Source organism: Bombus pascuorum, chromosome 14 (genome assembly GCF_905332965.1).
Source record: "Bombus pascuorum chromosome 14, iyBomPasc1.1, whole genome shotgun sequence".
Lineage (NCBI taxonomy): Eukaryota > Metazoa > Arthropoda > Insecta > Hymenoptera > Apidae > Bombus > Bombus pascuorum.
In genome coordinates this window covers 5,651,576-5,675,647 of record NC_083501.1, presented here as the reverse complement: position 1 = coordinate 5,675,647, position 24,072 = coordinate 5,651,576, and the positions used below count along the sequence as shown (strand labels likewise).

The window sequence follows — 24,072 nt, the reverse complement described above, 5'->3', positions numbered from 1 at the left end:
CTATCTTAAATATTAGTATTATTATTTGAAAAACGATATCAAGCTAAAAACTACTTGAATATAGTCTGGTCTTGATCATCCAAAATAGTTTGGGTGATCTAGACTGGACTAATACCCCCCCGCGGGGGCACCGGGGGACATCGTGGGACAACGTGGGACATCGTGGGACACCATGGGACAACGTGGGATGCGTGCGTTTTAGCCTTAATTAATCGTAAGATAAATACCTATGTTATGTGCATTGTAATCTCATTCCGTACAAAGATACTTATCCATCTTGGAACGAAAAATATAAATCTCGTCTCTGTTGATCCCCTCGCTTACCACACTTGAAAGATTGTACCTGCAATTTATCGATTCCCGATCTCTCAATTCTTTCAAACTGTTGCGTGACGTACTCGCTCGAGCGTATCCCGGGTACGTGCGGGTCAACGTGCACTGGACAACTCTTTGGATTCATAGCTTGCCCAATTACACCTTTGGTCTCGACGACTGCTCGTTGTTTGCCTCGAATCGCGGGCGTTGTCATCACGCTGGTGATACTTGTGAATCTGTTGACGATTGAGTCGCGGCTCCGCAATACTGTCCGATTGGTACTTCGGTTCTTGAACAGGGACCTGCATTTCACGTCCTCCGTAATTCCGATCGAACCCGTGGGGGTGGACCCCACTGTGCTGTTGGGGCTTTGCCTTTGTAATACTGTTCAGCGGTCCCTCCCAGAGTTCATCATGTTCCGTTGGAGTGTGTTAAATCGCAGGCCCATTTGCTGGTCACTGGTATCATCGTTAAGTGCCATCGACCGTGATCACGCTGGTGATACCTGTAAATCTGTTGACGATTGAATCTCGGGTCCGCAATGCTGTCCGATTGGTACTTCGGTACTCGGTCAGGGACCTGCAATTTCACGTCCTCCGTAATACTATTCGGCCCCGCGGGGGTGGACCCCACTGTTCAGTTGGGGCCTTGCCTTCGTAATCCTGTTCAGCAGTCCCTCCCCGGGTTCCACTTGTTCAGTTGGAGTGTGTTAAGTTGCCGGCCTGTGCTGGATCCACGGCTGGATCACCAGAGGATCACTGGCATCACCGGTCGGCGGCATCAACCGGGACTCGTGTAAGTTTCGAACGGCGGGACAGGAATCGAGTTACGGTCAATACTTGGGCTTTCCGCTGAATCTTCGAGTTATCTCGTGTACGAGGATACGTCACGTAGATTTGTTAGTTCTTTCAAGAAATCGCGATCTCGTTCCCATTTTTAAGGAAAACTTATTGAAAACACGTCAGAGTTTATAACTTTCCAATATTTTCAAAAGTTTAGTGTCGCAAAAGTAGAATATTAAACAGTTTAGTATATCGACTCGTATGTCCCTTATACAAGATACAAAATGGTATATGCAGTGTCAGTAGCTTCATTTTCTTTTTCCCGTTCCAAGTTGGATAAATGTGTCTTTGATACCAAATGCTGCCAGTAGAGCTACGAATTATTGTACGATTTTTATAAAGATCGATGTAATTATTATGTAGGATGTAGGTATTGCGTGTATGGAAGTTTTGTTTGAAATTTGGAAAGATTTGTGTAAGCGTTACGTAGAAGATGATTGTTTTTGTAGTTGTATACGTTTTTTTGTGTAGATCGTTAATCTGTAACTGCGTGTGAGTGTTAACTGTGTACCTTCGTGTACCTTCTGTGTACCTGTCGTACGAATAGCGTGGTTCCCGTTGCGTCAGATTTGTAACATATTCTATTCTATTGGTGGCGTCGGTTCTTCGTTACTATTATTACTATGTTTTTCGTACTATTCATTGCTATATTTTTTACTATCGTTTATATCTCGATATTAATATCATTTAATTAATAAACATTTATTTAACGATTCATTGAAAATTAAGATAATGAAATTAAATGGTTTTCTGATACTTCTTGTTTTAATTTTTTTTCAGTCATTTACTAAATGATACTGTTTCTATATTAGCTTCTAATATTAACTTCTTTCGTAAGTTTTTATAATAAAATTTGAGTTTGACTGTGATTTCATTTAATTATTTTATACATTTGTTTTAATTTCTCGTTATTTCTTGTGCAAGTTATTTATCGATAGCAGGGATAATATAAAAGTAACAGGATTATTAACATATGAACGCATAGACGATTAATGATCAATCCGATGAATATTTATGGTCAATTTAATGATCAATCCAATGAATTTATTTTAATTAAGACAGCTTTGTATGAACAATTCTGTTGTCTTTTTATTCAAGCATGGGTAACGTTTAATATAAAATTTATATTTATTTAAAATATATTTGATACATATCTCATAATAGATCATTTCTTAATTATTTGAAATACTAAGATGAAAGTAAAGACGATTAAATAAATTATTTTTCCATTACCAATGTATGAAATCATTCTATTATTTCGGACGAATTTTTAACGAATTATTTTATTATTTCAAACTGAGTTGTTTCTATAGACATTTCACTTATTGATTATGTTACAATAATTCACTTGTGAATTTACTGCAGTTAACGTCATAAACTTGCAACATAGTAACAGTTAGATTAAAATACTTCAAAGCAAGGTTTCGCACGCGGTTTTACACTATTCTTTAAGTATATATAGTGGCGAACTTTTGAATTCTTGCAAATATTTTCCAATATTTATAACACGCGACTATAGTACATTAGTGGAATGTATATTTCATATTCTAATAACGAAAATTCACAGTATATATTCTAATAGCGAATAGTATAATTCTTGCAAACAACTGCATTGCATTCAGGGTATTCGTGAGTATTTGTTCGATATCGAGAAATATCTTATAATTTTCAACTAATACTTTTCATACTTGTTCTAATTTCTTAACAATAATTCTTAAGTGTAAAAAAAATAGCAGTATTTTCTAAATAAACGTTCGATAGGAAAAAGAAGGAAATTGTCGAAACGACGTTTCGCTTCTTTCCCACCTCCCCCGCCCCCCGCCCTTAAACAGTTTTATTTTCAGGGAATATTTGTGACCGCGCGCAATGCGGTTGTAGAGTCAGTGTTTGCTACGCAATAATTTCTTTTCAATATTTTAAAATCATGATAGTTTTGATTAAATTCCATCGAATAATCACACGCGAAAGTAATAAAATTTTATCAATCAAATTTGTACGCGATATTAGAGTTCTTGTTCGCCGGTCATAATTTAAACGGTCGCGGTAACATAGTCTTTTATTTTTCTTTTTTTATATATCTATTTTTTGAATATTCGTTTTCGGTATTAGAGTCAGTGCCTCCCTCAAGAGGATAAAGCCTCTCCAGGAGCTCAAGAATGTAAGTAGTTTGATATATCGTGTTTCAATTTTTTCACTCTTTTGTACTTTACATGAGTTATTGTTAATTACAAAGTAAAAATGATCGAAGTGTTAAAGTATTAACATTCAATTACAATAAAACTGTCTGATATGCATAAAAAATCACTGAATTCTCAATCTTTTGATTTCAAACTTTTATATTAGAGTTTCACTTCACATACTTACTAGAGTTTATTAGAATTTCAATCTTTATCATTACTAAAGATACAAATTTAACAAACTTCGATTTTTCATTATCTCTAACTTTTCAAATAATCAGCAATCACTCATCGTATTTTGTTCTGTAACAGATTTTTCGCAACCTCCATTTCCACCATTGGCCTTTCAACGGTTCCTACCTGATGTTAGTCTCCCTGATGATATTCGCTGGGGTAGCGCAACATCCATGGTACGTCCTCTGTTTCTCCGCATCGAACGGTGAGTCGCATGCATTTCTGTTCCTCCGGTCACTCAATCATGTCGTAGGACGAAAGGTCCGAATCGGCACGGGTGACTGGTTGTATTACGTAGAATTTTTTGCGAGCATAGTGACCGCGGGTATTTTTTATACCCGTGAGTAGTAACACTCTTTTTTCAAATTTATTAGTTTAGGATAGGTCTTCTTGCACATCGCGATTATAATAATTAGTTTTTTAATAATTAGGTTAAACATATACACTTAAATATATATTCGTGTTATGTATAAATATGCATGTTAATATTCCGTATGAATATTTGCAAATGGCAAATATCTACACGAATATACCTGTATACATAAATATACTTGATTTTTAGCAATGAATCGATCGTGACAATATTAAGTCACGTTCGTTTATTTCACTTTGGCTAGAATTTAAAATATGAGTTAAAATTCATTTTTTTCCGTACAAAAATGTGTGATATTTTACGTGCAAGAAGACACTTCGCGACGGGCAGATTTTTGAATCAAAGCAATAATTTTGAACACTGCTTCTGCATTTTCGAGCATGTGCTTTGATAAAGAGATCGCCTGAGATTATTTCTTTTTTAGTAATATATTCAGAGACAATTATTCCATTTGATTGAATCTCAGTCTTCTTCAATTAACGCTATCTTCTTTGCAATATTAAAACTTTGTTCTGATTTATTGAATTAATAAAGTAGAGTTACTTAGTTACTATTAAATTAATAAAGTAAAGTTAATCAGAAACGAAGGAATAAAATATAAAATCAAAGAGCGTTAGTCCGTTAAATAAAAATTACACAAACTAATCATCTCTTTAGATCAGGATTTTCAGATTTAACCCTTTCCGTGCTCATTGTCAGGACCTCATTCACGTGCCCAGGTGCTACTTGAATGGGAGAAAGACACTGGGCACGATGATCTAGAATTAAGTAATGTAATAATTTCTCAGCGATTGACGATGTGTTAGTGTATCGTGCACGACGTATTTTCCACATTATGTGTGTGTGTTGTTAGGCCGTGGAATTGCGTCGCTTTTTCTCATTCGTTAAAAACTTCAAATATTAAAAATGTCGAGACATATATCGATTAAATTTACATCTCGATACAATCACAATCTGTGATAATATCATTTACACGATTAAGTGTAATCATACTCTTAATATTGGTATCAATTGCAATTATAATTTCAAGTTTACTTTTATTTATTTTAAAAATATAATTTCTTTAGACGTGTTTTATCACGTTTTACGCAATGGTCACTAGCCTTCGTTAGTCGATTTCAGGAAAACGGTACGTACCTTAGAGTATGCATGTTGTGTTAAGCTCGGGTGTCGGAGGCGTCCCGGGACGTCCTCTCTAGTGTAGGACCTTTGCGCCCGGGTGTTATGTGTGAGAACCGTGGAGTGAGTGTGTTGGTGTGCCTGTTTTGCCATTTTTTAAATATAGCGCTAGGTAGGATAGGTAGTATACTTTCTGGTGTGTCTGTTAATTATAAGTAGGTAGGGCCGGGCAGGTTGGCACAGTCTCTGGTCGGGTAGGCGCGTTTTCGTGTGACCAACCTGTTTCAGGAAATTTATTTGAAAAATCGACGGTGAAACCGGCACGAGTAGAGCATGCTCTCGTCTCTGGTTTTGCCTATCGTTTTTTCGAATTTCGCGGTCGCGGTCGCGAGTAGGTTCGAAACGAACGTTTATTGCTCGAGCACGCACGTGCGAGTGAGCAACGATCACTGCTGCGACCGTTGGTCAGTCCATGCGCATTTCTATTAGCTGCCGCGGTTTATGTTTTTATTTTACCTTTATAAGTTTTTTTTTTGTTTGCGACTTAGAAGTCTCGAGCTTAGATTTAAGTTTCAGCGGGCATTGCGCCCGAAGAAAGAAGAGGCTATAAGCCGAAGAGGCCCGGCAAACTGCCACTCAAGAGGGCAACTACTAATGGCTCCCTATCCTCTGGGTCATCCAGAGCATGGGAAGTCATTATCGTTACTACTTTGTCACTATGCTCGGTTTTAGTATTTTTAGTAGTAGTAGTAGTAGTAGTGGTAGTAGTAGTTTTTGTTTTTTTGGCCGATGTATGTATCGGTCCATCGTCCCATTGGGCAATTCGCGATTTTTCTTATTAGTGTTGCGACTAATTAATTACGGGTTGTATTAGAGTTGCGAAATAACATCGCGGCTTTGCATTAGTGTGGCGAGAAAATGATTACGGTTTGAATTAGAGTTGCGATAAAATGATAATCGCGTTTGCTTTAGAGTTGCGAATTACGATATCGCGATTGCCTTTTGCTATTTTTAGAATTTTTCCTGTTTTCTATTGTTTAAAATTAGATTATAAAAGTGTTCACTTTATTTTATTTTAATAATTATTTTCATTAAATTCACTTTAAGAGTTAGCGTTGCGATATTGTTCCATCGCGAGTTCTACTTATTTTTCCCTTTAGCGTTGCGACAACAAATGAACGCGTTTTGTTAAGTAGAGTTGCGTTTACAAAATACCCAAACCCCCGACTGCATTGGTCGGACACTGTTCCTGGATCACACATACAGCTGCAAGAGCTGTGCAAGTGTGATCGTTTATCGGCAACCTCCTAAATGGTTGCAGTACGATCCCTCGCTATTAGTGTTGCGTATTGTTTAAATACGAGTGCGTAGATTTAAATTTATTAGCGTTGCGTCTCAAGTTTCGGGAATTTTCAGACTTTTATTTTTTTTTTATTTTAATGATAGATTAATTGCTATTGCAGATATAACGAAGCACTCTTCGCGTTTTATTTTGAGAATTTTCTGCTTCATAAATATTAGTAGTAAATTAGCGTTGCGAAACAAGAATATTCCGTTCCACTCACGGTTTGTTGATCGGGTTTATATAGAGTGGAACACGATCGAATTTTAGTAGCCCTTCTGGCTACTGTTTTGTTTCTTTTTCAGCGCCCCTTATCAATGCGCCCCTTATTAGTACGCCCCTTATTAATACGTTTATTACTGAAAATACTGCTATAAGACTTATTTCTGTATCAGCGTTAACGTTACCATGACTGTTAAAATACAGTACTTTATTACGAATGTAATATATATATATACATGTATGAAATTGTGAACGATTTCAACACGTAACAAAGTATTATAATGAAATATCTTAATATTGCTACGAAGGCTTGAAATATTTTTAAAAATTTAATTCATTGCTATTAGAATTAATGCTGCTGATTGTTCGTTCTTAGAAACATAGCTTTTAGAATCTTTTCGAACACGATATTTTTAATGTTTTAGCAGTAATGTAGAATTTTATAAATATTCGAATTTCATTTGCATGAAACAAGAGTTCATTCGCGATCATCGTCACGTTTGTAGCAAAAATTCTGCTAAAAATGATTTATGCACCTATCTTTCGGTCCACTATGTTGCAAGTCGTTATGTTGTTGTAGGAAATAACAGATACTGTTAAAAGTTAAAAGACAAAGTAGGTGATTTTATAATAATCGGATTTTCTCTCATCTTAGTTATTTCAAATGAACTTTTCAATTTTTTATTTAGTTTAAATTCGATTACTTAAAATTCTTATTTTTAACGTAACCCTAATTTCGATTAAAAAGATACAAATGATTCCTTATTTTTGCTAAAATTTAATCAATATTAAGTAATATTAAATAATTTGATCTACAGGGTGCGCCGTTAGAATCCGGACAAAAGAAGTTTTGTGCAGAAAGTTGTTTATTTAAGTCAATACACAAAAACACATGAAAATGTTGTTATATCTCATTTAAAGGGTCCTTGCTGAGAACTTTTATTCTATGTAACCACCCTCTGCCTCTATGACCTGCTCTATTCTTGCTCTAAAGCGCGAGCACGCTGACTTCAACTGGTCGCGTTTAATTGTCGCGAATTCTGACTCGATAGCAGCTCGTAGGGAGTTGACGTTGGGGTGCCTGCATTTATTAGTTTGTCTCTCGATAACGCCCCACACGTAATAGTCCAATGGGTTTAGGTCGGGACTGTTAGGAGGCCAGAAATCTTTCGACCAAAACATGTCCACATTGTCAGAGAGCCAATTTTGAACAAGATGACTTGTGTGAGCAGGTGCGCCATCTTGTTGAAATAAATACGGCCTTCCAGAAGCCGTAATTTCCATCCACGGCTTTATTACTGTCTTCAGGACCTCCAAATAAACCTCCTTTGTGATTCTTTCGCCTTTTTGGAAGAAGTGCGGAGGCATGACGTCGCCCTCACTTGAGACAACGCTGAACTTTTCTCGCCGGAGAAGGAGAACCCTTCTCGAACCACTCTGAGGCTGCGTATCTCTTAGCAATGTCGTATACCGTCGATCTTGGGTAGCTAAAGAATTTTATAATTTCGACCGGCGTTCTCCCGGCGCGAAGACTTTCTATAATCGCCGCTCTTCTATCGTATTCCGGGTTTTGCTTAACGAGTTCTGTCATTTTGAGGTTATAGAAGACTTATTGACATATTTAACTAACTTCAGAGTCAATCAGCACAAACATCTGAATTCTAATATGGTGGGAACTACAAATTGAATTCTGTCCGAATTCTAACGGCGCACCCTGTATAATTGGCCATTATTAGTAGTTTATTTTTCATGTATAAAATGTTCTCGTTTTAGAGATGCCTGTTTCTTTTATATACCAAATCCAGTAAATGAGTTTGTTTTAGATTTGTCAATTTACAGAAAATGCATTTCAGTTACATATTTGAACATTTCATAGCATCTTAAACATGTATGCTAGAGGCTGAAAAGAATTTCCTCTCGTTGTCTGATTGTTCGGGCTTCTTCTTGTTTTCCCATTTTTAAGGAAAGCTTATTGCAGTCACGTTAGGGCTTATAATTTTTCAATATCTTCAAAAATTTAGAATCGCAAAAATAGACTGTTAAATAGTTTAGTGCGGCGACTCGTACGTCCCTTTTGCAAGACACGAAAGGGTATATACAGTGTCAGTGGTTTCATTTTCTTTCTCTGGTTCCAAATTAGACAAATGTGTCTTTGATACCACATGCTGTCAGTAGGATTGCGTATTATTGGTCATTGTTTGTACTCATCGATGTACTCGTTGTATAGGAGATAGATGTTGCGTTGTCTATCCTTTGTTTTACGTTTGTAAAGATTCGTCTAAACTCTGTATAGGGGAGAGATGTTGTGTTGTCTATGTTTTGTTTTACGTTTGTAAAGATTCGTCTAAACTGTGTATGCGAGAGAGATATTGCGCGATGTATGCTTTGTTTTAAGTCTGTTAAGATTATGTACGTGCTGCGTGGGAGACAGGTGTTTCGCAGATAGGCTACGAAATATCTGTCTCTTTACGCAGGCCCATGAAGTAGAATCAGAACTCGACATTCTCGTTAACAGCTTGAATGTCGACATGTTTGTGTAATATTGAGTAACTCATGGGCGGGTCTCGTGCGTAGTCACCTCCTCGTGGTGAGGCCTGGTAATTGGCATCGTTTTCTAAAAATTAATCTTTACATTGTTCGATATTAACATTATTCCCAAATCAGTTGATTAATCTTTGGAGAGCGATACCAAGCTAAGAACTACGCTAACACAGTCCAGTTTAGATCATCAAAAGACACCGAAAAGAATTTTGAATGATCTAGACTGGACTGACACTCCCCTGCGGGGGCACCGTGGGACACCGTGGGACACCATGGGACACCGTGGGACACCGTGGGACACCGTGGGACACCGTGGGACACCGTGGGACACCGTGGGACACCATGGGACACCGTGGGACACCATGGGACACCGTGGGACACTAATGGAATATCGCAAGGACATCATGGGACGCGTCCAAGGAAATTCTCTTTCATATCTCATAGAACATATCTCAGTTACATTTAAGTCTTAATTTTAATTTCTATCGCTAATTTTAAGCCCTTTAGATCTTAGTTTTAACGTGCGTCGTTGGTTTTAAGACTTACTTCTAAGTTTTAGTTTTTAGATTTGTAATTATATAAAAGTAATAATTTCATAGATTTCAATTTTAATTCGAATCAGTACTGAATCGATAACGTCGCATGTGACACGAAAAGGAAAAGGAGTTCGATGGCCCACAAGATATGTGACACAAAAATGCAGTTAGTATTATCACAGACTTAAAGAAATGAAGTTTTTAATTGTTGACAAAGTAACTACATTTAGGCCTGTCTCGAATCTATTTTTGTATTAAAAATGATTATTATTAAAAATGAAATTGATCGCTGGAAGAACGTTATAGTGCCATCTATTAAGCATTATATGTACAATTATATAGTAATCTCATTTTCTACTGAGTCGGTAACGTTAAAAATTACTCGAAAATGGTAACAGGGGCTTCAACACTTCCAATAGTGTTCTTTAATAGCTAATACGCGGTATAAAGTATGATGCTTGTTTATATTTAATGAGTCTTATTACATGTACATATTAGTTCCAAGTCTTTTGCACTATTTCCCAGTTTAATAAGACGTAGGATCAGTGAAGTTACGTACGTTCAGTTCTATGATTTTTCTATTTAAAGACCCCTCTTCGTTTTGATGAATCGATAATTACATTTTCCGATATGACACTCAAACGTGGGATTTTATTACGTGAATGATTCTGCTTGTCTAACAATTCAGTTAGAAACATTAAAATGCAAATCATAGTTTCTAGTGAAGCATTCTGACTGGCAAATTAGACAAATTTTGAGTGTCATAGTCTGAAATTCGTCATTGCGGTTAGTGCAGGTATGAAAGTGATCCAATCTGTGCTTGAACTATTAAATTCTATCATGTTTTTCATTTCAGACTTACAAAAGAATTCATAGCAATGTTCGAATGGGCATACGATGGTGTTAATGCTTCGATACCACGCAATGTGGGACCAGAATGTGCATATTACCTAAGTCCAAAGCGAAGAATCATTGAAACATTGATCATATCGATATTCATAATATCCTTCCTTGTTTGGGGCTATAAACGAATTAAATTGCCAACCAAAGTATCATATGTAAATCATGATTGTGTTGGTAGAAGAGTATTATTAATTATTATGTCATTAGTACTAGGAATGGAAATTGGTTTTAAGTTTACCAGCAGGACAGTTGTATATATATTAAATCCTTGCCATGTAACCACAGCTGTACAGGTAAAATTAATAGAACCATTTAAATAAGGAATGTATATATTTCATTTGTACTTGTTTACAATCATTGCCTTTTTTGTAATATAGTTGTATTTACTGGCAGCAGATCCTAGTCCTACAGTCACAGCTATCTTCAGGATACATTTGAACTTTTTGAATGGACCAGTTTTAGCATATTTATTCCCAGAGACAGAATCTCGCAGAGTAAATTATCATGTTTCACTAAGAAATGTATAATTTAATGGTCCAAATTAACATTGATATAATTCTTTCAGATATTTGCTGATAAAGCAATGTACTATATTCAGCATGGTTTAATGGTAGTGATACCGTATTACTTACTGAGGATCGGAGGTGGTTACAATTAATTTTCTCTTATTAATTTGAAAATCATGTGACAAAATTCGTTATGTAACGCTATGCTAATTTTTGTGTTTAGGTGTGTATAATGTGGAACCTCTATCAGACATGAGCTGGTCCATTTTCAGTTATGGAATAAATTTAGCTTATCATTTCTGGGTTATCCAAGCCATTGCTTTGGTGTGTGTTATTTCATATTAACACGTGTTCTGTATTTCAATCCATTCTAATGTTCCAACATTCCATTTTTTAGCCAATACAAGTGAACCTTAGTCATATGTTATGTGCAGCTATTCTTGATCCTTTTGAAGGTCAATATTATCGGGTATGGACGTTTATTCATCAAGGATTACTGTGCCCATTGTTATCCAAGTTATTCAGCTTCGCGTCGAATTTCTTATTAACGAAGTTTCCGCCAACTAGAGTAAAACCGACGCTTGATTGCGTACTTGCAAAAAACAATAAAGTGGATGATAATGAGAAATTATATGAAGATGCAAATACTTCAGGAAATGGACATACTCACGTAAATTAGATCAATATTTCGTTATTCATAATTTCTGCTGCAATTCAGTGAGTACTTGATTTAGGAAAGTAGATGAGTTTATATGTCAATAATGGAATGAACACAAGGCATTTTGTGTTTGTCATTTGTGAATTCGTAATTGTACAGTCACTACCTGTAAAGATCGATGATCCTTTTCCCAAATAAACAAATTTATAGTTATTTTTTCGCACTGTATATGTGATTATGGTGAATAGGAACAGTGCAGGCCAAGTTATGGTAGTAATTAGGGATTTATAAATCTCAAATATAAGTCCGTAACGAACTTTAAATAGGTGCTACCATTGCCGTGTAGCACATTTTTTCCATTTAGCGGAAGGAGAGTCCGCGAATTATCTTACATCAGATTAGGAGGATGGTCCGATGGTCTTGCATTTTTGATGCATCTGTGATTAGGAATGTTATTTGTAAAACATTTCCTATTTAAAAATGCAGCATTTATATTTAACAGTGTAGCGATTAATGTTTAACAATGCAGCGACTAATGTTTCATACGCTATATTTTTTTTATGTGATGATTTTTCAGTTTCAGTTTGAAGTAATCCATAATTAAATATTTCTAGATATATTATCTCTATAGATTATTGTTATATAGAGCTTGTCATGCATGCTATTTTTTTGAAGTAATTAAAGACTCACTTTCTTCTTTATTGAGCTTAAATAGAACATTATCTTAATGCTTAAAATAATGTACAGTACCTGTTGTAATTAGAAGAGAAGTATACCAACGAATTGTGTGATTTATTTATTTTGTTTTAAACATAATCTTAATGTATGTATTTATATATTTTAGTACCTTATTATTTTTATACAATGATTTTCGTTCCTTATTAAATTCATCCCTATTCCAATTACGATAAAGGAGATTTATTGTGATATACATATGTAATGATTAATTACATCATGTGATACAAAATGAAACATGAATATACTAATAATTAATAAAAGCACTGCTTATCCATTTTAAACACACGTGATAAATTATGTTAATAGAGTGCATGTAATAAAATATTTAGATTAGTTACCCAACTCATTCCATATTATCAATCCATAAAAATAATGTTGCAATGATTTTATGTATACCAACTGCCAAAAGTTTTATTTATTACAATACATTTTCTCATGCAACAATTCATTCAAAAGTTTTAAAACATATAGCAAATATCTGTATAAAAATTTGTATGGAACAATATAAAATTCAAATAAGCATCAATAAATTGTTGTTTTATAATTCCTGTATGTACATATATAAGTAGCAATTTTGTTATTATAATATTCGCAATTTAAGTAACATTATCATATTTTTGTCGAATTATCAAATCTCCAACTATTAGGTATAAAACAAACATTTGCTCATAATAATGAAATAATGAATTCATAGAATAAATTTTAGAAAGTATTTATAACTCTTATGGCCTAATAATGAAGAACACTTCTTTCCGGTCCCAAATTTGGTTTGTTAAAATTTTTACATTAAAAAATATATCCATTTCGAATTTTGTGAGTGTGTTGCTATATTGCTATTTTAAAGTGAAAGAAAATGTTATTGTAAAAATGAGATATTTTGACGTTTTCGATTACAATTTTTAATCATGCACACTTTTTATCAACTAATTCTTTTGTGTGGAAACGTAATCACGGGAAAACATCGTATATAAGCGGAAAATCGCAAATAAAGATTCCAATCTATTCATAATGTCATTGCTAGAGCTCCACACGAAAGGATATACACGAAATCTTAATATTATTTACATTTTATTCAAATCCGAATATTTGTATCTAATTTGCAATTACAAAGGCCTGTGAAAATTTTAATTTTGAATTTGGATAGACTATCACAACAACAACAAAAAAAAAAAAAGAACTTTTATAACAATGATTGTTTCGTAATATGAATTAAAATTTCGTAATATTAATGGTCATTGGAATGATGCTGTGCAATAAGAAATATTTAACTTGTATTTACTCTACAAGTCCAATGACGAATCACAAATGTGCTATGAATGTATATCAGTTAAGATAAATGCTTTAGGTCACAGTGTTTCCTAATAGGTTTAGCAAAAAGAAATTATTATAAGTATTATGTACAGAAGGGATTATGTATGTACATCTATATCTCTTCAAATTTACACCTCTGTCATTTCTCTTACATTCAAATAAGCACTCGTGATGAGAATCGCATATATGTAAGATTCAATGCCTTAATACACCAAAGAAAGTTGAATTCAATTAAATATTTTCTTTCAATTATGATTCAATCCATGGTAACATTGAATCTTTAATATATGTATTACTAAGTTAATACTTATTTATAAGTTGCACAGCAGTAGGAATTAAATGTACAACAAATTGGCGTTATATTTTTGTAAACTATGGAAAGCGTCATTTTCATAACAGTAGTAAACTTGTTGCGAAGGTACTAAACCTGGAGGTTCCCCGGAGAACAAGGGATGAAAGAAACATTACATTTGATCCTGAATTATAATATTAAAATCGTGTTAAATTGTACGGGATATGAAGTGAAAGAGGTTTATACGAAGTACCTATTGTATAAATGGTTCAAATAAAAGAGAAATCATAACATGAAACACCCCTTGTTCTATCTCTCTTTTAGAAGAGAAGCGTTAAGATTTCTCAGCCATTATGATTCGTGGTATGCAACAATACAAACATTAAAGCATTAAAATAAAATAATTTATTTACAGAGCGATGTACATTCTTTTTTTTCTTTTTGTTTAAAACTCTCGTACTTCTGATATACGTGCAAGTATACCGGTGTTCCAAGCTTAATCGTATCACGACTAATTCACACTTCCTCTAAACATTTGTACAGAATGGTTTCGCGAATATGGTTACATGATGCGCGTGTAACACGTGTATTTACAAAACGATGCATTTTGTTCTTTTTTACCGATGATCCGAATTGTTTCAACGGGTTGATGTCGATTAAAATTGAAATACTTAGTACTGTCACTGTATTATCGTAGCCACATCGAGATTACATCGAAAGAATTGTAATAAGGCACCACTATACTCCACGTGTAATATTGGTAGTTCGTATTCGAAGTAACTTATATTACTTTTCGCATTTTCTAAACGAGAATATGCTTCTTTCCATGGAGACCTGACTGGATCGATCAACGATCGAGAGAGGTATTAGTTCTAAATCAGTCCGTGACCCGCAATGTCTGTTATTTATGCGAATGAAACCATTGGGCGTATACGAAACAAGGTTTATTTTTCTCTCATACATCCATGATCGCTATTATATGTACACAATTCTGTACAAAAGTTTAGAAAAACCTAATTTTACCGAAGCTACACGTAACAAATGTAATGGCAATAATAAATATGTACATTAAAAAATCATTCTTACTCGCCATCATATTTATAAATACATTTCGAAGAGCACGATGTACAACTTTCATCCATAGTCGATACATGATTTTCTTACATTAAATGCATAAGCGAATCGAAATGTCGATTACATTAATTAAGTAAGATCTGTTGTGCATCAATTACAATAGTGATCGTTGAACTTCACAGCGCGATTATACATCCATAATGATTTCGCAAATGAATAAAACTGTATACACAAATCTACATTGTACGAAATTCTCGTAGAGAATAAAAAAATCAGTTCGACTATGATATTGCATAGATGAATTCGACAGGTACTAGTTTTGTTTTCTAGCGTTGTCCTACTTAAAAAAGAAAATGATTAATTATTATACAAATCGATCGGAATTTTACTACCGTAATATATGTTACAATTTACGACATTGCTTTATACATTGACAAATAAAGCAGCTATGAACACTTTAACTGGAACACCCTGTATACTGTAATTTCGAAATAATCTTCGATTTGTTTGACAATTTCGCTGCTCGAATTCTATCGGTATTTTAAAAAAGTCGTTTCTTACCATTAGAAAATAAATATTAATTTAAATTACATATAAATATCTACATATATATAATAAAAAAGACTAAAAAAAAAAAATGTTTCATAAGAAAGAGCCTTAATATTTAGTCTTCTAAACATGAAATATTTTAACAGCCATAAATAAATAAATAAAACACTTATGCAAATATCTTTGAAAAAAACGAATATACTAATAAAATGCAGACGAATCACAGTTGTTCCTCTCACAGTCCTCGCAAAATTATACTGTTAGTAGTAGACTCGTTAATAATGATAGAAATAAGCTAATTATCGCAATATGTGACTATTTTATAAACAAGTAAGATTTTTCCATTCCTTTAGCAGACGAGTGAATTTTATAAGGTTCATATAAAGCATATATTTATACAAGGACTCGAATATTAATATTGCATGCAAGAGTAAAGAATAATACTTATTTTTCTATACAGAAATATCAACTAAAAGTTGCGATCTACATGATATGAAAAGAATAAAATAAAAAAATAATTCTGATTCATATCCGCTGGAAGAATATTCATATTTTCTTCACGGAGGAACTTCTTTCTCACAAATCGCCTAATTTAAGAATATCTTTACATGATCATTTTGAAATCCGTAATACGTCACAACATTCTTGTATAAAGATACTTTCAATCGTGAAATCTAGATGAGAAATTTCATTATCAAATGCACAGACCGCTGGCTATTAGCAAATGTATGATTTCAAGTGAAACTTATAGATGTTTTTTATCGAGTAACTTATAACTGTTAGCATTGTATAAAGCACTATCATGAATTTATCGATTGAAATGGAATGCTAATACTATTTACAATGATATTGACTGAATGAACAGGCACACATCTCTCTTAAAAGATATCATACACTTCATTTGTGTGCTTGTTCTACTTCATAGTAGACATTTTGGTATGATGCAAACAATGTTGCATTCAGACTTCATACAGCCTTATTAAGCCTCTGGGGATATGTCTCTACTAGAAGTAAAGTGTTAGCCATCTAAAGGTGGTCCTAAGTACACCATAGATACCTCTGTATTTCCATACACAGCAGATACAGATGGGTATAATCTTTTGTCTGGCAACCCTATGCATTTAATTTGTTATTAATATAAAACAAATTTTTCCTATTAAACATCTATTGTTAGTTGAAAAGCAACAGTATATAGTACCTCTAAATGCCACTCCCAAAAATTCATAATTTCTTTCAAAAGATAATGTGTTATCATCACAATCTAATATTACTCTAATTCTTTCCCCAACCTGTTAATTATAAAGTTTAATACTTTAGACGATGTTCTCTCTTAGCTAAATATAAGTTACAATAATACATACCTGGTATTTTGGAGCATTGTTAAGCAAAGGATAATTTCCCTGCACATTCCCATTATGTAACAGATGGTTATCCACTAGATTCCATCCCCATGAGTGCTCGTCAGAGCCAACTAATGCTACGTATCCGTGACACAACAAAGGTGCTTCTCTCGTAGCTATACCTATTACTGCTACCGTTCCCAGAGGACCTTCCCAAATAACTTCCCAGGCATGACGTCCATGCCGGAAGCCAATTTTACCTCTACAGGCATCTGTGCTCTGAGCAACTGGATTCCTATAACTCAAGTAGTAAAGATTCAAGCACTCACTTATCGCTTATATATATATAAAAACACACTTAACATCAGAAGTTTACATTTTATGACCGCATTTTTAAAAAACTCATTTTTATTAGAAAAACCTGTTGCAGATTTTCATGTTTTTCGTTAATCTTCCGTGTTAAAATATATAAATGTAACTTTAATATGACGATTAACGAAATAACAGGATTTAACGTTGTCTGTGGAAACTTGAGATCGAGATCGAGATCGAGATTGGAACATAAATCACGAATTAACACGCGGTGATGACAGAATCCAAGGTTCTACCTGTGCATTGTAAATCCATTCGGTCTAATATAAATATTACGGGAACAGTCATTGGGGTTCCACGCGTGATAAAATGCACGAAGTTTCGATTTGTAGGTAGGTACCGATGACAATAAATCGGAACTGAGCGCCTCTTGGGCCAGTTTTCTGATGCAGTGCATTCTCCACGCGTCATTGTTCTCATCGTTTAGGAAACGGTTCCATCGTTTGCACACCAACGAACAGTTTCTCAATGTGTGCAGATCTAAATAGGAAAATATCACTTCTAAAACATGATCAGATACTCGGAGTACTATATCGTCCATTTTGCCGGTTCTGATCGAGTAAACGAGCAAAACATACACGCGCAGGAACGCCGCGCGGCGTTTATCTATCTATCAAACGTTGGAGTAATTTCTATGTGTATAACAAGCATAGAAAATATACATACTAGAAAGGCATGCGTGATAACTATTTTAATTTAGGTTATGAGTTTCCATTCTTATATCTCGTAGTTCATGGTTGTAGCAGAAATGTTTTTCTCAGCTCACGTGTATGTTAATTTAGTGTTGTGTTGTCTCTTTATTACGATCTCCGTATTAATTTAATTTCAAATGGCGCATAATACTGTTTCTTTTATAAGCACTCCTGGGTTTTGTTCTGATTGTGGATCCATTCTACCGTTGTTAGGTGATAAAGGAAATGTAAAATGTTATGCTTGTAAAAGGGCTTGGGGTCCCGAAGGTACCTATTATTTTTTGTGTATTTTTATATTTTCCCAAATTTATCTTATTTTATTGTGTGAGAATTTGAATTATTTGTTGTTTATTTACTTAAAGAGTAATTGTAAAAAATTGTTGTTAAATGATAAATGATTTTCGAGGTTAGCTTTTGGAGATATGGCGATGTCGTACACTATTGAGTTTAATAAAAAGAATGTTTATGATTCATCAAAAGAAAAGAATGATGTAGTGGAAGAAGCAGAAGGCCCTATTGTTGAAAGAAAATGTCCTCAATGTCAGAATGATAAAATGTCATATGCTACATTGCAATTGAGATCAGCGGATGAAGGACAGACAGTATTTTACACATGCATCAAGTGCAAGTATGTCTTTTTAAGTGTTATTAAGAAGCACGCTTTTTTCTTCTAGGAAAAAAAGGAACTGTTTTAAGAAGACTTTATTTTCAGATTCAAAGAGACAGAGAATTCATAACAGAAAATTTTATTATACATTTCAATTTTTACATTCAACACTATTTAATTAGTTGATTGGTAAATGATTATCAAAACATAAAACAATCTGTGTTAATAAAACATAGAGCTTTATTTATGATGCACTCAACAAATATCAATGAATCGAGTTCATAATAATAGTAAGGAGAGAAATCACATAATAATTTTCGTAATAACGTTGAATTATCGTTATATTTTTCCCCTAATTACGCATGGTTGGAAATTTCGTAATAATGTACCTTTTAATTGTATATATTCGATTAAATATTTTGTACAATACATTGGAATAAAAGTTAACAATTAGTTTTAAGAAGTTCCTATTAATCCGTCTTTGAAACCATTACAGTGGTCCTTTTCATTATAAAATCTTGGTATTTTTTTTTAAAGTCTGTTAGTACGTCGCTTACACTACGGGATAGATTTAAGTATTAACTATTAGTCACAATAATGTTTTATATTTTCTTTAATAGTAAAGAGAAATAGATGCGCGCTATCGTATATCGAGGAAATTTTAACAACCAGTCCAGCAACTTAATTATATACACAATTGAAGTCTTACACTATGAATAGTGTCGGAAAGGCTTCTTTATCCTAACATTGATAAAATCAACAGGAAAGAATTTATCTTTACGTTTAAATAATCTTGTTCAATTACGTTTAGTTACGCATTCTTATCGTTATAAAGCTATATGTTAAATATAAAGCAATATAATTATGGTCAAACATAAAACATATTAGCAACTTGAAATTGTTAATAGATACGTAAAAAGCAAAATATAAAAATGAATACGAAACAAATTGTGTACCGTCACCAATAGTTTCTAAGCTACAAAAAAGAAAAGAAATAAAAAGGATTAAACATCGTCAAAGGTATATCATGGAATACATATCTTCTTTTTAACATTCTTCCTTTCAGAAAGAAACATATCCATATCGGATATTCATTCTTCTCTTCCATTAACACCCCTCAGAGAATACGATTATACTTCTTTTCACATACGACTCTCACTTGCCTCGTATATAATGCTCGAAACGAAACAGGAACATGTTTTAGAAATTCGTAATTAAACATACGAATTTTCGTTTCGCTATATAATATTTAATAACATCTGTTCGTTAACAATATAATATATCTCACAGAAAAACACTCGTTTTACTCTCGAAATTCCCGAGTGATCGGCGATTTTGCGACGGGTTGCATCCAGTTCGTTCCACGAAACTTACTTCCACAAGGATGTTTCACAAGATGCAGCGTTGTTTAGTTCATACGTTAGTTTATTTATCCGTAAGGGGCTATAAATTTATTTTCGAGTCCATTAGGCCTTCGACGATCGAAATAGTCTCTCCAAAAAAATAGATTAAAAAAATTCTTCGGGTCGATTGTAAATTTCTCAACAATCAATGGTCACACTCGATTCAAACAATTTGCAAATATACTAATTAATGTCTATGTTCGCGATTATATTTGATTTCGAATACGTGGCAAAATTCCTTCGTTATTTAGCCACGAAAGTTGGAAGTTGTATAGAACCGTCCTTCAGGCTGCAATTTCGTTTGAATCGAGTGTATTTCATGATTTTTCATTTTCAATTATTTACACTAACGCTTCATATTACATATTGTACATCGAGTATGTACAAGTGGCAAGGTATTTACAAGTGGAATGTGAGGCAGGTGACGCAAAGGATCTAGATTGTCGTTTCTTCTCGACGCTGCAATCATGAGGCTTCGTAACATTCGTCCAAGAAGTTTTCCAATGAATGATAAAGATGAGCTCGTGACTGAGCGATCCCGTGGTCTTCGTCCGTATAAGTCTGTAAAAAATATAATTTCTTTTATAAATATATCATGTGTGTTTTACGAAATATTTTGTATACCAATTTTTTTTTCTTTTTTTACTAGATATATGTTTGTAATAAATATCTTGCAACTTTTAGACAAATTCCAAGATTGGCTTCAAATTTCACTTATTACAGGGTTTATGACTATTTACAGAATTTACATTCGTTACAGGGCCAATGAAATCTCAAAATGTTTTATATGACGCGTACAATATGGACATAAAAGTTTTCGATGGTAAATGTTCAAATATTTTCGTGGGTCAGTCTACCTATTTTCACACGATCCTTTTTTTAAATATTTTGTAAAGCTTACATATACGATGAAATAACGTGGCAAGTCTATTTATTTAGAGAGAACAAATAGCAGCGATTGCGCTGGAAACGGCACGAATCCATGCGTTGCGTAATGTTCGTTTTAACAAAAGTGTATCACACGAAACTTAAACTTTAAACGAAACAGTAGGAATTTATTCACGCGGAATAAACTGCACTTCGCGCGCGCTTTGTAGATTTTAATCGCGAACGTTAAACACCATGGGTCGGCCACGGAGCACGTAGGCGAATACCAAGCATAATAATTCTGTAAACTGTTTGAAATAACGCGGTGCGTGCCGAGCGTTTTCGACTCGGTCCCTTTTTTTATATACCTCTTATCCACCGCGTGGATAATATTCTGAAAAAAATTATTAGACTACTATGAGACTGCTATTAAACGATAAATAGAAAACATTTTCATACCAAATTTAACTTGATTCAATTTCTAGTTATTTACCAATTTTTACAAATACAACTTTTAAATGCTATATAGAAACAAACCTTCCTATAATGTAATTAGTTGAACTTTTCATTTATTACACTCACCACCGTATATATTTATGGAAAACCTAAAGCTATAGGTTTTAGCTTTAGACGTACGGTACGCGGTCAGATCACGTCAAGTCAGCCACCAATCAAGAGATTTTCCTCTGACTTGACCGAACCGCTTACTGTGAATGCTCTCGCTGGATTACGTGTAAGCGATTTTGACCTATGCCTGACTTGACGTGATTTAACCCTAACGTGATCGCTAGTGCGAATAATCCTAAAATGTATAAAGATGCGAAGGATGTATATGATAGAGATAACTAAAATAGAAAAGAAATGTCTATTTCTTTACTTTACAAAAATGGTTTACAACACGTCTAGAAATTCGTATTTGTGTAAGAGTATGCGCGATCTGAAGATAATAATTCAATTACTCGAACATACATCTTTTTCGAATACCATACCTGTTGCCTGAATAGGATATCCTTCTGCTCGAGAACCTTGGCGAGTAACAGCGACTGCTGGTAGTGCACGTTATCGTCCAAAGTCCCATGGATCAAGTAATACATCTTCGTTTTAATATTATCCACTTTGTTCAGCAGTTGACCTTGCTCGTAGCCGTGCAGATTGTCCGAGGGTAAGCCCATGAACCGTTCCGTGTATATCGAATCTGTACAATGTGCATCGATTATCCAATATCAATGTATAACTCATCGTTATCTGATAACCTTCTTTAGCTTCAATATCGAACGAATGTTCATTTCGATGTAACACGATAGGTATCGAATAGAATTTAGAAAATAATTTCGAGCGAATACTTGGATAAGGTGAATCGACGATACTTGTTAATTAAATTTAAAGCAGCGTTTCGCAGTCACTTCTGAGTCGCAAACTTCTGTTACAATAGCGAGAAACCTTTTGCTCTGTTTTACATTTCAATTATTATGTTTGCAAAAAATTACGTGTTTAATATTTTTCTTCTTTTCGCATGCGTTTCACTTGCAGTGAAATATTGCATTATCGATATTATTGTAATTATAATATATCGTTACCCCGTGTATCGTCTCGTCAATTTATTTATTTATTCTCGAGCTGAAACTTCAGTATTATTTTACTAAAATAATGAAATATATGGTAAACTACATTTGCGATTCACGACGAAGGTAAGGAAGCGAATATTCTCAAAATAAACTCTTGAAACTCGTTTTCCATCGATCGAGCCAGAAATGAAGAAAAATTCTCGGACTGCATCACATTTTGAGCTATAGGAACAGGAGGTTTAAAGAAGCTTTGGAACATAATCGTTTGAAAGGTAATCGAATAGGTGTACTTCGAACGCTCTTCTTTTAATAAAACCTTCGCGCCCGATGATTTATGGCGAGGAGAGGCTGCGGCGGTATTTTCTTCCGCGAAAACTGTTGCGGAGGATCCGTTCCCTTCCGGTTTAACGACCATTCGACGAACGTTTTCGATTCGATCTCGCACGGAATTCAATTTCATTCAGCATTCACTTTTTTTTTCCTACCCTTCGTATCTTTCGTTTTTGGCTTTTATTTTGATTGGTTAAGTAGGTCGAGCGAAATGAACCGGCGATATAACTTGAAATTCTTTCCGCGGAAATGTTTACGGCAGGGAGAGAGAGAGAGAGAGAGAGTTGCTCCCGGTATCGATTAAATTTTGAACGAGTTACGAGAATTCATTAATTCTTTTTTTTAGTCGTACATACGCCAGGCGTAAAGATTATCGAGTTAATGATCTTTAATTAACCCGCAACTGCTAATTACCGTGTTTCCAGCAATTATATTATTATACTCGCGTCAATATTTGCTATAACCATGTGCCGCTTGATCATCTCAAACAATTCATTTAATATCTACCCGAATATAATGTTTATCTTCGCCCTGCCATTATTTTTCCATCTGTTTCGATTATCATCGAAGCGTTTATTTTCATTTCGAAAAGAATCGCAAATATGATCATAAATGAGTAGAGAAAGAAACAGATCATAATAATAGTAATAATAAAAAGAAGATAATAAAGAAGACAGAGAGGGGGAACAAGAAGAATAATTGCTATTTGTAAAAGGGACGTTATTACTTTTCTATCTGATATTTATCTTTGATGATTCCATAATTATTCAAGCAGAATTGTGTGCCAATCTTTATTCGAATCTAAAAAGAAAGGCCGATAATAATAGTGATGGTAGAATAAAAAGGAAACTTTCAAGAATAAGGACATAATCGATATCTGTAAGAGGAAGTATAATAAATCACCGACTGGGAAAACATTCCAGACATTTTAAAAGAAGTAAAGATATCTTTATGGACAGTGCGAAAAGAAATCAAGTAAGAGACATTTTTAAAACAATGCGTAATTATACATGTACAATTCTATAATTATTCAAGCAAGACAATCTACCAATTTTTATTCCAATACAAAGAGAATCATAGAAATTCTAAAACAAACAGCAATGATTAGACTATGAACTTTTATGCATTGATAGGCAATTTTAAGATGCATCGCACAGAGAATAC

The 24,072-nt window shown here is 34.0% G+C and overlaps 4 protein-coding genes across 8 annotated transcripts in view; 2 read left to right on the top strand and 2 right to left on the bottom strand.

Moving 5' to 3' along the window:
• Positions 1-10,078: 10,078 nt before the first annotated feature.
• On the top strand, positions 10,079-14,525 carry LOC132914091 (transmembrane protein 164). Its single transcript, XM_060972912.1, has 5 exons — positions 10,079-10,897; positions 10,982-11,098; positions 11,170-11,248; positions 11,334-11,434; positions 11,508-14,525. The coding sequence occupies exons 1-5, from the start codon at positions 10,580-10,582 to the stop codon at positions 11,787-11,789; spliced, it is 897 nt and encodes a 298-aa protein (XP_060828895.1). The 5' UTR covers positions 10,079-10,579; the 3' UTR covers positions 11,790-14,525.
• LOC132914092 (F-box/SPRY domain-containing protein 1) lies at positions 14,492-18,088 on the bottom strand. Of its 2 annotated transcripts, none has more exons than XM_060972913.1 (4): positions 17,681-18,088; positions 17,094-17,373; positions 16,931-17,021; positions 14,492-16,845 (listed from the first exon to the last, which is right to left on the bottom strand). In XM_060972913.1, exons 1-4 carry the CDS (start codon positions 17,983-17,985, stop codon positions 16,751-16,753), a joined length of 771 nt encoding a protein of 256 aa, XP_060828896.1. In that variant the 5' UTR covers positions 17,986-18,088; the 3' UTR covers positions 14,492-16,750. The 2 variants fall into 2 exon arrangements, with proteins under 2 accessions (XP_060828896.1, XP_060828897.1); XM_060972914.1 differs by having other exon boundaries at positions 17,094-17,367.
• Positions 18,089-18,196: 108 nt separating this feature from the next.
• On the top strand, positions 18,197-19,206 carry LOC132914093 (DNA-directed RNA polymerase I subunit RPA12). Its single transcript, XM_060972915.1, has 3 exons — positions 18,197-18,403; positions 18,548-18,764; positions 18,849-19,206. Exons 1-3 carry the CDS (start codon positions 18,274-18,276, stop codon positions 18,871-18,873), a joined length of 372 nt encoding a protein of 123 aa, XP_060828898.1. The 5' UTR covers positions 18,197-18,273; the 3' UTR covers positions 18,874-19,206.
• Positions 18,966-24,072, bottom strand: part of LOC132914090 (venom dipeptidyl peptidase 4) — a 292,561-nt gene continuing 287,454 nt past the window's right edge. For all 4 annotated transcript variants that reach the window (XM_060972911.1, XM_060972908.1, XM_060972909.1 and 1 more), the window contains 2 exons: positions 22,003-22,208; positions 18,966-20,707 (listed from right to left, as the gene is read on the bottom strand). In XM_060972911.1, coding sequence (XP_060828894.1) covers positions 20,612-20,707; positions 22,003-22,208 — 302 coding nt within the window. In that variant the 3' untranslated portion in view covers positions 18,966-20,611. The remainder of the gene's footprint in view (positions 20,708-22,002; positions 22,209-24,072) is intronic.